Source organism: Pongo pygmaeus, chromosome 1 (assembly GCF_028885625.2).
Source record: "Pongo pygmaeus isolate AG05252 chromosome 1, NHGRI_mPonPyg2-v2.0_pri, whole genome shotgun sequence".
NCBI classification, from domain to species: Eukaryota; Metazoa; Chordata; class Mammalia; order Primates; family Hominidae; genus Pongo; species Pongo pygmaeus.
The window spans coordinates 180364366-180378917 of NC_072373.2; the positions used below are offsets into that span (position 1 = coordinate 180364366).

Here is a 14552-nt window from a genome sequence, read left to right on the forward strand (position 1 = left end):
ACAATTCCGAGGAAGAACTGAGGGCTTGTCTACATAGAAAAAAAAAACAACACTGTGTGCCACCCTTCTTGCATGCTGGGGACAGTATGGAGACTGTGAGGGTAGCATGCAATGTCACTGCCCAGGACATCTGGCATGGGCAGATGGGCCTCTTCCTGGGGAAGGGCTTTTGCCAAGGGACAGAAAGACTGACAGGCTGAAAGAGACTTAACACTCTCAAAGCACCTTCAATTTTCAAGTCCTATGTATGACTGGTGCCTTCAAATACTGTTTCTCATCTGATTCTTGCAGAAACCCTGTGAGTTAGATATTATCATCACCATTTAAAGATGAGGAATTGTGGCTCATGTTGAAGTAACTCATCTGTGATTGCCCAATTAGTAACTGGAAGAGTTAGGATTCCAACTTAAGTTCAACTGACTCTGAAGTCCTTTGCACTTGCCAGTTTCTTAAGACAAAGAACAATCTTTTTAGAGGCTTGCCTGTACAGGCACACCATGATGTTCCTCGGAGGCCAGAGGCAGACTCACGGTTCTCTGGTCCCTGAGATAGCCTTGCCAACAAAGGCATGGTAATAGTGGTATCTAGTAGAAACAAATCTAATTTTTCTACATGTGTACAGGTCAATATAATATGTTTTTAGCCCCATCTGAACACAGGCCCTCTGGGTCCTAATCACGATAGGCAGGTTGCTTTTAAGACTAACTTTTCCACTACAGAGGTGATTAAAATATAATCAAGCTAGAAAGTTATCCTCCCCCAAAGTCACCTAAAACAGAGAAACTCCAAAATAAAACCAATTTACATATTTTAGCCCAAATTAAAAAGTAAAAGCTAAGGATTCCCTTTTAATATCCTGAATAATAAGTGCACATTTATATAAAGCTTCCTCTGGGGGATGGTTACTATGAGGACAACTTTCCCAATATTATTCATAAATATCACTTTTGTTTTGGTGTTACAGTAAGAATCTGGACTTGTGGGAATTGTACTATCTGTACCCAGTGCATCAACAGAGATAATTAATGTTGAAGACATGTATAATACCAGGAATTTTGGATGTGTGGTTGGCTGCATTACAAAAAGTAACATAAGAAAAGATAAGTCAAATCTGGTCAAAATCACAAATTTCAGGGACTTGGTCGTTTACTCCCTTTTAAGTGAGCATTTTCCTAATGAAAGTTTCATTAGTAAAGATGGCAAGTTCTCAGCCTTTCTACTACAGACTTTTAAGTAGCACTTAGAACTAAAGTTTATCATTAGAGCAGTATTTACTACTGCTGCATCTTCAAAGGGGGCACTTGAAAAAAAAAGTTCACCTCAGCCTGTTATTTTTCATGTACAAATTAGAAAGTAAACCTTTAAAGGGTCTAGACTGGCAGCTTAGGAAAACACAGAGTACTTGAGAAGCCATTATTGGCACATCCCACGGCACACCGGGGCTCACAGCTGTCTACAACACACGCCACACACACACACACACACACACCACAATATTTAGATGTATATGACAAAGTAACTATGATTTCTGCTCCACTAGCAAACTTCCAATTTGGCATGCCAAAAGGATTACTATCTGTTCAGATGCTCCTGGGAGGTAACAGAGGAAAAGGAATTCAAAAAGCCACTTATGTCAGAAGCAAGGAGGCAAGACATTCATGTTTCTGTAAAATTAACCAGTTCCAGCCAAGCTTCATGGGCTGCTGACTGAAAGACAAGTTCCTTTCAACAATCCAAACTTCTATATTTCTTCCTGAGGCTGAAGATGTGAACACATGAAACCTTATAGACTAAAATGTCCAAAAGATCTCTTATTTCTATTTTTGGAGTCACACCTAGATGCTTATAAATACAGAAGGAAAGACATTTATGTACTTGAATGTTCCAGCAGACCTTTTCTCATTATCTGACACAAACCTCATTGTGCAATGTGCCACCTTAAAAATCCCTCACCCTAACTTTATCTCCAATCACAGGGACTTATCCTCTAATTAATTATGTCTTTTGACCACTGTCAAAAGAAAAAGAAATGGTGACCTTGGATTCCATGTTCCAAAGAAATACACATAGTAAGTCCTCAACAAATACAACTTCACCCAACAAGGAATGACAGCCAGTCTCTACTATGAACACTGTTGGCAAAACAACTTCAAGGGCTAAAGGATAACTCACAGAAGCAGGAGAAGATTCAATGCCACGAAGTGCAAACAGAGGAAACCTCCATGCTGTGTTTTTTTCAGAATTCACCATCTTTGCTGGGTCATTTCTCTGCTTCCCCATAGCCTGAAAAAAGAACTAAACTTCCTATGGAAAAAATATTTATGAACTATATTTTATAGTTTAAAATGAGTAATTCAAAAATTAAGCTAAAGTTTACATGTTATTTTTCAAATGAAGAGTCCAAGGGAAGTTATTTTCAGGAGAGACCTATGACATATATTTTTTTTCATTAAAAAAAATCACATATGCTAGTTTTGCATTTTACTTTTGGGGTTAAAAATAAGACTTTCCAAAAACAACAAAAAACAAAAACGCAAGCACAAAAATTACACTGACCTTATTTCCTCAACACTTCTACTGCTTTCTCAACCAAAATTTATTTAAGGATTCCTTTAGGGCTCTCAGCATTTCTTGATCCTTGTAGAGGGGGATCTTTATTGAGGGGAGAAATACCTTTGGTATTAGATACAACAAGGATCTGAATATGAGTTCCCCTAAAGCAAAGTTGGTTGGTCCTAAAATGGTCTGAGCAAAGACAGTCTCAGGGGTGGGGTGGAAAGAAAGAGATAGCTGGAGCTAGAGTGAGAGACAGACAGAGAGAGAGAGAGAGAGAGACAGAGACAGAGACAGAGAAAGAGAGAGAAAGTCACCAGCCTATTAACAGCCCTGACACTGCGTAAGTTATTTCTTAATTAATGTACAAGGGAAAGCATAAATATTACCATTAAGCAGAGTGGATGTGAACATCCAAAGCAAGCTAGCTGGCTGATTGCTGTCTTATTTTTTTGTTCTTTTTTTAACAATTCCATTTCCAAACTGCTCAATTCCTAACACGGATGCTCCAAAGCTACTGTGAATACACTGCTTGAATACCTAATGAAGTAAACAACAAGCAAAATGGCTTATCTTTGGTGCCCCCAGCTAGCATCCCAAACAGGATATAATTAAAGGTGTGAACAAGCAAGCAAGGAAGTAATGGACCTGCAAAGTCAAGGTTCTGAGAAATTATCGGGCATCTTGCACTGCACCAGTTCAAATTTATCACTCATTATCTCCTATACCAGAAAGATGCAGACCCACATGTTGGTACTCTTCTACACTCTTGTCCTCCTGCCTTTTCTCCCTTTTCACTGCTAAATAGCTAATTTAAGACAATTACTGCTTGTGACTCCCACCCACCCACAGATCGCCTTCTCTTTTTTTTTTTTACCCTTAGAAAGCCAGTGACCTATAAAAGCCCTTTACCCCTAAAATACGTGGAGATTTCAAAAATATAAGGATGTTCCTAATACACACACACTTGCACACCAACTTACAAAGCAAAGCACAGGTGTTAACACTTCCATCTTACCTCCTCATTTTTACCAATGGGAAAGACTAGGTTCAAATGCCCTCAAAGAAAAACATCCTGCCCACCCCCCCGCCACCATACACATACACATATCCATATACACTCACATACACATATCCATATACACTCACATACACACATTTTAATTCATACCCAGGCCCTTGATTGAAGGGATGGCTTTTAGCTCACAAACATTGTTGTGGATTTGCACACTTATAATTTCTTAAGTGGCAGCTAAAGAAAGGTGTTTGGTTACTAACAGACTGCAGGGTCTGAATATATCTTTTTAAATGAATATTTGAAATTTCATATTTTTCTGATGAGAACTCTTGGAGTCATGAAGAGAAACCAGTTCTTATGGGAAGCAGCCCACTTTGGTTTTCTCTCCATTTATAGATGCACATATACTTGCAAGTAAGTGTGTATACATGTTTAGTAATACCAAATAAGGAAAGCCTAAGACAGGTGCAGGAATCCGCAACACACTTATACTGATACACACAGAGTCTCTCTGCCTCTCTCGCACACACACACTTTCCACATATACATTAAATGGATGGGGGAATGGATAGTGGTAAATAAAAGGTTGACTTTACTTTCAAAAGGAGAATTGACCAAATCTGTACAACATTGCCCGTCGACTGGACAATAGTAAGATAAAAGCTTGAAAATGTTCATGTCCCTTCCTAGCCCCAAAATTCCCAATGACATTGGGAAAAAAATACTGCATTGCAGCATTTGCCAGCGCATACTCGTGTGTTTAGCATCCGCTGGCCAGCTCACCAACAAATGTACATATTAAATGTCTAGGCATATAAATTAACTGCCTGGTGGCCACAGATCATTGGAGCTAACGAAGAAATTTGTCAAGGCCAAAGTACTTTTGTCTATGTATGATGACCTCTATGAAGACAACCATTTCTTACTTGAGGTACATACAGACAATTTGTTTCTTTTTTTAAAAAAATTAAAATAAGGTGTTAAGATGCTCAGGGCTAAATGAAGCAGCATATCTCCTCATGGAAGAAATAGTATTTGGCCTACATATAGGAAAAGAACCCACCTATAATAAGGAAATAAGTGTAAAGGGAAGAAATCAATCAAAGAAAAGGACTTACTCTGAGGAAATCCTATTGTTGTTCATAGTAACTCTAACTTGAGAAAAACACCTCAATTCATCCACAAGTCCTTTTAGAGATATTGAACACACACATACAAAGCACCATGCATGCAATAATTTCTAGGTATGAAATTTCAAATAGCTTATCCCTAATAGAAATCCTAAGTTAAAAATATCTGAAGTCTAAAGTGTCCCAAATTCAATTTAAAGACTAAGTTTAGAACTAAAAGGCAAATGCGCAGTTCATTTTCTTTCTCTCTCTTTTAAAATATTCTATAGTTATTATCTCACAACAATCTGGCCTTCCTCTCATAACAACACCCTAATTTTCAAAGGACCAAGGAAGGAGTATTGTGAGAGAAAAAGTTTTAAGGTTTTGTGCAAACCATCAAACAGAAGCAAGGCCATCTATATCTGGCCAGGAGAATGACTTGAATGAATGGCAGGTAGAAATGAACGGGACTGAGATCACAAATGAATGGTTAAGTTGTTTGTTAGCTTTTTAAAAAATGAGATATTAAATTGCCTTGTAAATCAACGATTGTCAAAGTAATTTTTCAGCTACTTCCTCATCTATGTTAATTTTACCCTTTCAAAAATTTAAATATTAAATGATTTAGCTGTTACATTACTATGAGATATGTGGACATTCTGATCATTAAAACTGCGACTTAGTCAGATGTTTTTTGCAGAAATATTTCCAATTGGATTTTCACTTCTTAATAAATGCACATTCAGCCTTGTGCTTCCATAAGGGCACACTTCCACATGAAGGTAGCAGGCATTAATATTTTTAAGACAAAGGATCGAGAAAGGTCAGCATCAGAACCACGTGTCTTTTTTACAACCCAAGCCAAGATGACACTTCTTACAGAAATTATTTTCCCCTAACTAGAAATTGCCAGAAAATTCTCAGAAAATAAAAAAGAAACTATATTAGAGACTTAAAAAAATTCTATTTTTTTAAAGTTGACACAGGCTTATGCACTCAACATATGGCCACAAGGTTCGAGTGTATGCCAAAAAATATAAGTTTATTTATTTTTACCTCAAGAGTGAAAACAAAATTTTTAAATCCCTTAATAAGAAGAGAAAACAAAAAGACGCACCTGCAAGGAAAAAAGAATTGGGGGGATTTGCAATGAAGAGAGTAAAAATTAAGAGTACTTTCAATAAAGCCAATTATATTTCCTAATCTTTTAATGTATTTCAGCATTTTTAAATCTCTCATTTTTGGGCTTACAATTAGCTCCCTGATCATGCATCTATTTTGTGCTTTGGTAAAAAACCCTAACAGATCACCATTTCAGTTGTTTTTACGCTATCTCCTGTTCACCCAAGTACTACACCTTTCAATCCTTACGGTACCCACCATCATGAGAAAAAGAGACTATTAGTAAAACACATTTAGAGAAAAAAAGAGAGATGCTTGTCACCCAGTGCACACATGGGTCCCAGACGTTCAAAGACACTAATATAAAAATCAGCTTTTCACTCAGTTTGTGCCAAGACCAGAACCAGGACCAAATGCCAAATGGAAGGCAGTGGTTATGAGAGTGCAAGCCTGATGGATCCTGTGACTGTGGGCATGGGGAAAGAAGGAAAGCAAAAAGCTCTTCATTTATTATTTTATAAAGTAATTTCTACTGAGGAAAAAAAATGAGAGGTAAAATGAATTCCCCTGAAACTATAGTATCAACATCCGATTTAGTAAAAATACCAATATCACCTAACTCCAAATCACTGCTTAGGGTAGATCTATTCTACCTATATTTTTCCTATGAATATTTGCTGGAAATTTCTAAGAAATCATTTGCAGAACCTATCAGCTATGGGAGTTCACTATTATGCTTCCGTCAACTTCATTCAATATAATTTACATTTTTTTCAAATGGTCTCACAGGATTCCTTGCGATTTTTCGCATGTACAATTTCACACCAGGGAAAAGAGGGAAAAAGGAAAAAAAAAAAAAGCAAGATTCCCTACCCTCCCTTCCCCCTCTCCTCCTCTCTGGGTTTTTTAAACAACAACAACAACAACAACAACAAAAACCACACGCACACACACACGCACACACACACAAAAACAGGGGAGACAGAACAGATGCTTAAAAATAGATTTCTAAAAATCACTGTAAACCAGAGTTAGAAATGTAATTAACACCTATTAATAACGAATAATTAAAGTTGGGCTGGCCACAAAGAACAGCAAAGATAATCGAGGTCCTGTCCCCCTCCCCTTTTTTTTACACTGTTTGCAGTGTGTTCTCATGATAGCCACCTGCTCCCTACTCGGCTTCTCCTCTGTTCGTTTCCCCGGCAACCTTTCATTGGGTTTTCCTCCCAGCTATCGCTTTCAGTTGGGCTGCTCGGTCTAATCTTATTTGTTTTACACCCATCAAAACAAGCAGCCAGACAAAGGCAATCCTCTAAGAATAGGAAAAAGACCACAGCTTTGTTATAACATCTATGCAGAGCAAAAAGTCCTCCCCAGGCTTTTCTAGGGAAAAATAAGTAAGATGGTTATGAATTTACAGCCTGCCCCCATACCCAGCTCTGAAACCCCGTGAAACCTATTGCTGGTGAAAATTCAAAGTCAAAGTGGGCACTCGTGGCATCTAATCATGCCATTTTGTGCCATATCTTCAGGGTCAACATCAGGCGACAGAAGCGGCACTCAAGGAGTTTCCCTGCTTCTTTTTTCAGAAAAAGATGATGCTAAAAATAGATTTACTACTTCGGCAGAAAGGTTTTCCACTTCCCCTTCCACATCCGAAAGTCCTGTTTCACAATTGCATCTGCTGGTACTGAATCTCACCTCCTCCACCCCTCATTCCCATCCTTCCCCATCACTCCTAGCATGAGACTGAAAAAGAAATGTGCCTTTAACTTTAGCAGCCGTGTAATTCCGTTGAAGGCTCACAGAGGCGGTGGACACGCCAGCCAACAGTGACGGTGACATTGATTGTCAAAAAAGACACCAACCTTCCTTGGCTAAAATGTGTGTTTGCTGGAAGAGGCAGTGTGTGTGCCTTGTGTGCATGCAGTGCCATTACACTTGGAGATGGATTCTGGTTTTCAGAAAAGAGAAATACTAATAAACACACACATACATACATACACAAACGATCAGCACAGTGATTTACGATGCACAGTCCGGCATCCTTACACATACACACATACAAGCGCGCACACACACACACACACACAGGGCTGGGACCTCCAGGCTGCCTTCCTCTTTTCACTTACCATCTTCAAGCCATTCCACTCCATCTGTGATCAGAAGAAGATGGACCCTCATACAGTGTGTCAAAAGCGGAAAGGAACGTTATGTAAAAGCTGACATTCCTTCTTACAGAGCTGCTGCCCAGAGAAGGAAGCAACAACTCAACACGCCAGGCACTGCTACACATACAAGCCGCCTCCTCTTTTTTATGAGGTCATGACAGGAAACTCTTTGAAATACAAGATGCAGCATTTACTGAAGCCCAAATAAATCACTCTCTTTGCCGTTTTGACTGCGCAGTCCCCCGAAACACAACTGCCCATCTCAATGTTCAGTATCCAGGAGCTGCCTCTCGAGGTTTAAATTTCCAGCACGGAAATTGAGAGATTCCTAACCCCGCTGCATCCACCCCCAGCCCCACAAAACCCAGGCACGTAGACAAACCCCCTCTCCCTTACAAAAAAGAAAACCCTTCTTTTGCCATTATATCTCAAGTAATATAACCTCTTTCAATAAACCAGCAATTATTTCAGCCCTCCCCCTCCACCCCTTGCCTTTATGTTGAAGGGAAAACTGACAACGACTTGTTAAAAATGACAATCTTATATCTCCACTGCTTTTCAATAAAAGGACCTACCCACACTCTCTACACAAAAGAGATAGTAAATGTAGGAACCAAACAGCAGCACAGAACTAAACTCTTGTGCAAGCATAAGACTGGTCAAGGTGTAGATGCTTTTCTTCCCTCCAGCAACACAAACAACAGATTATAAATCTAGTCATACCTACCATAACCATTCTTATTGGCAAATATTGGGTCTCGCAGAGCTTCAACTCTTCTGTTAAAATTTGCAAAGATTTCAGAATATATATTTAAAATGACTACTATTGTTATATATAATTAAAGATCCACAAAACACAGTGTGGATGATTGTAAAGCAAATCAATTATTTTTGGGGGGCGGTGGGCGGGGGAGAGAAAGAAAAAAAAAGAAAAGGAGCAGTGAGCTGAAACCCCCGATTCTAGGATGTAGATAAGAACAACTGAACAGAGCCTTGCTGAAATTGGCTCGAAGCTTCCCCTTTTTACATCCATTTATGGGACCATCTGTCAGGCGAAGCCTGGATCTGATTGGCTGGGGAAACGAAGGGAGGCGTTGCAACATCAGGTGCTATTTAAATTAGCTACTGCCAGATTGACGATGTTAATGATTTGGTGACCTCTACAACAACAGAGACCAGATTTCTGAACTGCTTCTTGTGTCTGGTAATTAAGGCCCGGCTGAAGCAACAACAGCCATACTTGTATTTTTACCTTTTCCCTCCTCCTAGCTCAAAAGTACTGTAACAACTGCAGGTCACTGGAGGCTTGCAAACCTTAACTAACAGTGGGAGGGTCCTTCTTTTCCCGTCCTGAGGGCCGAACCATCCCACCCCTCTGATGGAGGGCTTTTCCACTGTAGAATATTTTCAACCACCTTATCTTTCTAGGCAGTTGCTTTCTAGCGAAATGCATATTTAATGATCTGCCTGTAGGCTTAAAGATACAACAAAAGCACTTTAATGTGCTAATTCATCTACAATTTAACTTTATTATTTCCAGATATTGCTGATTTTTAGTAAGTAATGCTCCTTCTCCAGCTAACATGGCCAACATTTCAAAAGCAAGCAAGTTGGGGATTAAGCTTGCTCCGTGAACTAGGTTCATACAAGTTTGTCTCAGAAAACTATTTCCTAATAAACAAAAAGAAAAAAAATGGTGGGGGTAAGGGAGGGGCAGCTGTCAGCCTCTACCTTTCTGCCTTCTGTCTGAGCTTTTCAAAACTGAGGATGATGAATGATTTATTTAAATGAATTTATTTTTCAAGTTGGATAGGAGCATGATCTGAATTTTTAAAAATCCACTAAAACACATTCTCCTACCGCTTTAGAGAAAGGTAAAACATGCTTTTGACAACAGCCTCATTTCAAAACCTGTGCAGAGTGCTCATTTTGCTTAACTAAATAAGTGATTTTGCTTCTCTCCTTCAAAGGGATGTCTTTTTTTCTTTGGCCTCTTAAGAGATTTGCAAAGAGACATTTAGCAAGTGTGTGGTGAGGTATACAGTTTGTCTCCCTATTTACACATTTAATAACCTCTACACTACCAAGCCTTCAGTAGTGTATTTTTTGTTCTGGTTTGGGTTTTTTAAGTGGCTTACCTGAGAAGTTCATGCTTCACACCTATGCAAAAGACTAATGTGTCACTATTTATTTAACTCATAATTTAATCAATTTGTTCTTCAATAAATACACAGTGGTAACACATATTACCAAAGACAAAATTCAACATAATCTTTAATCTTTGACTAGAGTTGGCAGTGAGACAGAACTAGGCAGAGTAGAAATACAGACCAAAAAATATGCTATATTTCTGGGTTTCAAAGTCCAAGAATAAATGGGTTTGTGAAAAATTATTAGAAAAGAAAATAACCTTACGTTTTTCAAGATTAAAACTATTCTGTCCAAGATGCTGTTTCATGAACACACACATATAAACATACGTATATATTCATACTTCAGAAAATACAGATACATCATAAAACAATATGTGTTGGGTACACTGCATAATCCATTAGACTTGAGTATGAATACGTTCAGCTATTAGAAATGAAAATACATGAAATAGAAAAGTAAAAATGTTAAAACTATAATTCCTTAAGGTGGAACAATACTCAATTAAGTAAACTTTTAAAGTAATTTCTTTAGCAAATGTATAAAATGTCCTGTGAGTCACAATAGTACTACAGTATCTGTTGAACTGTGTATTGAGGGTGAATTCACAGGTTAAAGTGTTCTAAATGGTTCAGCATATATACACAGAGTAGGTATGTGTGCCCCAAATCAACAACATAAACTCTGAGTGCAATTTCACCAATATTAAAATATTGTGAAAAGTAAACATTAAGACAATGCTGACAAACACAAATAAAAACAGCTCACTTGGAACAAAATATTTACTTAGATTTCTCTGGACATTATAAAAGATAAAAATTTTAAAAACCCTTTTCTCCCATCCATACTAACCTCAGTACACTTATTGAACCATAAATTAACATTAGGTATATTAAAAGGTATTCTGGCCACTTTTCCAAAATAGTAGCTGTATATACAGTATAAATAACTAGCTGGTTTTGCTAGGCTAAAAATTCATGCATTTCGTATATTGATCACTTTTCCACAAACCTCCACTCTAAAGTCTTTCAACGGAATCCTCAAACAAATGCACAAATGTCCTCAGAGGCCTTTTCTCTAAAGACAAAGGCAGAATCCTATTGTTGGGAAAAGTCAACCTTATTATCGCATTTCCAATAGTACCATTCATCTTTCAGAGTGAGGGGCTGACCGCTACATCAGTAATGTGACATTTGTAAAGCAACAGATTCTCAATATATTATCTCAAGAATCAGGCAGGCGAGTCTCCCAGTCATGCATGATTTTTTTTTTTTTTCTGCCACAATCCACCAGCACAGAAAGAAACTTGTCTCACTCAAGCAGCTAAGGCAACCTAAAAATGATATCCCAGCACTGTGGGGCTGCCAGCGCCGCTGTATTCCTCTTACCATAAATGAGCAGTTTCTTGACTCATTAATAACAATTTCCCTTAAAAGAAGTAATCTCATATCAGTCAGCCCCTTGCCACCATGCACACATCCCAAAGGTTGCAGATATCTCAGCATCAGTCGCCGGCAGCCAGCTTTCCCACACAGAGTCCAGATGGACTGTACCAGAAGCCAATTCAGCGTTAATAACTACCTACTCCGCGCAGTGGAGAAGCCTTACGTGGCACAATGGGCTAGGAAACAGCAGCCGGCTGAAACTGCAAATAAAAAAAGACAACCAAATTCTCCAAAAGCACCAAAAGGAAGGAACAGAAATGGAAGCGTGAATTGTATTTCCTTAACTTCTATGAGGCGGAAAAAAAGGAATCCTTCATAAATATAGGGAAAAAAAAGAAGGGGGGGGGAAAACAGATGCTGCCCAGAAAAAAGTGACAAAATATTACCTCATTATTTAACAAAGCAGCATTAAGCGTCCTGCTGATTTCAAACATCTTGCCACAGATTTTGTTTTAAGAGAAACAGAATCCTTTGCAAAGCACTCCGTCTGCAAAGGGTTCTTCAATTTTCTTGCGCACCACGGAACAGTCAATATATTATTTCCCTAGAGTTCGTACATTAAAACCTCTAGTCAGTGAGCTGAATTTTCCCCTTATCTCACACACAGTAGACTCCTGTTATATGTACTGCTCTCTTTGCAAGAGCAGCCTGCCCCAAACATGGCTGGTGTTTAAACTACTCTTTAAAGTAACAGTTCACTATATAACCACCAGGTGGGTAGAGTGCACAGATTCAAATGAACCATCTTAAAAGATTTCTTTTTTTTTTCCCTTGGAATAGCTTTTGGGTGTAAAATGTGACATGAGAAACACTAGCATCTTAACAGGCAAGATTGTCTCTCACTATATCTTGTCAAAATAAATAAATAAAATTCCTTCTCTTGACTTAAAGCAAGGAAACGAAACAAAACAAAACAAAACACTGCCACCAATTCTAATAAGAACTGCGAAGAATGAAACACAAACAAGCTTTGTTTCATTCAGCAAAGGATGAACAAGGAAAATACAATCAACACAGAGCAATGCGGAAGGCCAAAAACCTCATGGAAATATTTCTCTTTAGCAAAAACAGAAAAATATTCACACACAGTGATGAAAACTCAAAAGTATGCATGTGGATGAAGCACATACAAGATGGAGGCAAGAGTTTAAGGGTGCAACTTTTCTTCTGAGTAGAAATTAGGTTTATTTAATATGGGTGTTTCCTGATAAGAAACAACCGAAAGCTTAAAAGTAAAGGCACCGAAAAAAAATGCAAAATCTTAAGCCTCTCTTTTTAAAATACAATTATATGAATAGTGATAAACAACCACAAGAGCAAGCCAATCACATATCTCTACCCATTGCTGTTCTTTTTCCCGAAGATCTGCCTCGAAGTGGAACATTTCTGTCGTATACTATTTTGGATGTATAGCTAACTTGGCATCTCCTTTGTACCACTCTATTCCAATTAATCTGCTCCTCTGCCAAGAATAAATAGAATGTCCCAAGTTGAAAGCTCCAAGTGATTGGGGGTATGTTAAAAGGATATAGAACCACATGAACAAAAATAAACTACATCACTTATATTGTTATATGGCCTGATTTTAAGGAGGATCTTATTACTTATAAAGCATGCAACACCATTCTATGTTCCACATGTGTCTAAAACAGAAACCCACACACACAGATACCTGGGATTTTCTTTTCTTGGCTGGACAAAATTAAAGGTCTGGAACCTCCACATTTTCTTGCAAACACAGGTGTTGACACTAATGTTTTCCCAGCCCATCCAGGCCATATTTAGCCATACACAATAGTGACTATGTCCTTCATCTTTAAGTCAAGACGGCATCACTTAATACCATTTAACCTCCTTGCATATATTAAGTTTCAAGTGACAATTTTTAACTGGGGAGTGAGAAGGAGGAGTTGATCTCATCAAATTCTGGTTGTATGAAATAAGCTAATTTGTACACTCACCATATGTCTTAAACACTAATTAAAAAATGTCACTTTCTTCAAACATTAAAATGTAATCAGCCTAGTAAATAAAATATTCTCAAGTTTTCTTGCCTTGGTGCTAATTTAAAGAGTGTTTATCTCAAGGTAACCTCTCTATTTTGATTACCAAGGAAGACTTTTAATTTGAAAAGGGAAAAAGGGGATACTGGGGACTAGGGGGAGTGAGAAGAGAAAACCACTACTGTATGAAGCTGCACAAAGGAAAATAAGATGAAGCGGGTTTTTAAGGACCCATAGTCTTGTTACCCTAAGGCAAATCCAGCCAATCAATACCACCCATTGACGGTCTACCATCTGCCAGGCTATCCAGCGATGTGGCTAAACAGACCTGTTCCATATGACTGTAGCCGGCTCATTTTCAGTTGATTAGGGCAGTTCCAGAGCATTCACGTGCAACAGCACAAAACTCCAAGTCAGACTGAGCCTCTCTCTTCACACCAGTCCCTCCGAACACAGCTGCAGATCTTTTCCTCCTGTTCCGGCTGTCTGGATTACCTCTTCTTGCCCCTCAATTGAATTAGCAAAACGGGGTGGGAAGGTAGAGTGAACAGACACTCACATATCCACACACACACATATAGATATTTGCTGGCCCTTCTTCACTGTCATGCAGAAATCAGGAATTCCATGTGCTCTGCCCTAATACGATTATAGCACACCATTTAAATAGCGTCATCAGTGACTATGACCTGACATTTTCCTGTGGTTCAATTTCTTTTTATCCTTTACCTCTTCCCTTGAAAAATAAACCTAAACTGCTGTCATTTCTTTCTTTAGGAAAAATACAGTCTGCCCAGAAAATGGTATACTATATGTAAAAGCTTTTGAGAAAATTTAAAGCTTAATTTTCCTTTGTTGAATTGTGATGTTGGTTTCTGTCTTTTTTTTTCTTTATCATGTAGAAACATTAAATCAATTTTTATAGGAAAATGCAAACATACTACGGAGGCAAGAAAGATGCACCAGATTGATGT

The 14552-nt window shown here is 38.3% G+C and overlaps 1 protein-coding gene across 16 annotated transcripts in view; it reads right to left on the minus strand.

Moving 5' to 3' along the window:
- The window catches only part of ELAVL4 (ELAV like RNA binding protein 4), a 154459-nt gene that overhangs the window by 85102 nt on the left and 54805 nt on the right, over window positions 1-14552 (minus strand). For 3 of the 16 annotated variants that reach the window (XM_054488671.1, XM_054488641.1, XM_054488610.1), the window contains exon 1: window positions 8707-8988. The exons of 4 other annotated variants lie outside the window; for them this stretch is intronic. In XM_054488671.1, the coding sequence (XP_054344646.1) occupies window positions 8707-8715 (9 nt within the window). In that variant the 5' untranslated portion in view covers window positions 8716-8988. Of the gene's footprint in view, window positions 1-7940; window positions 8210-8706; window positions 8989-11518; window positions 11682-11961; window positions 12052-14552 lie in introns of those variants that run through there. 9 more of the 16 variants (XM_054488662.2, XM_054488595.2, XM_063656332.1 and 6 more) reach the window with 8 other exon arrangements.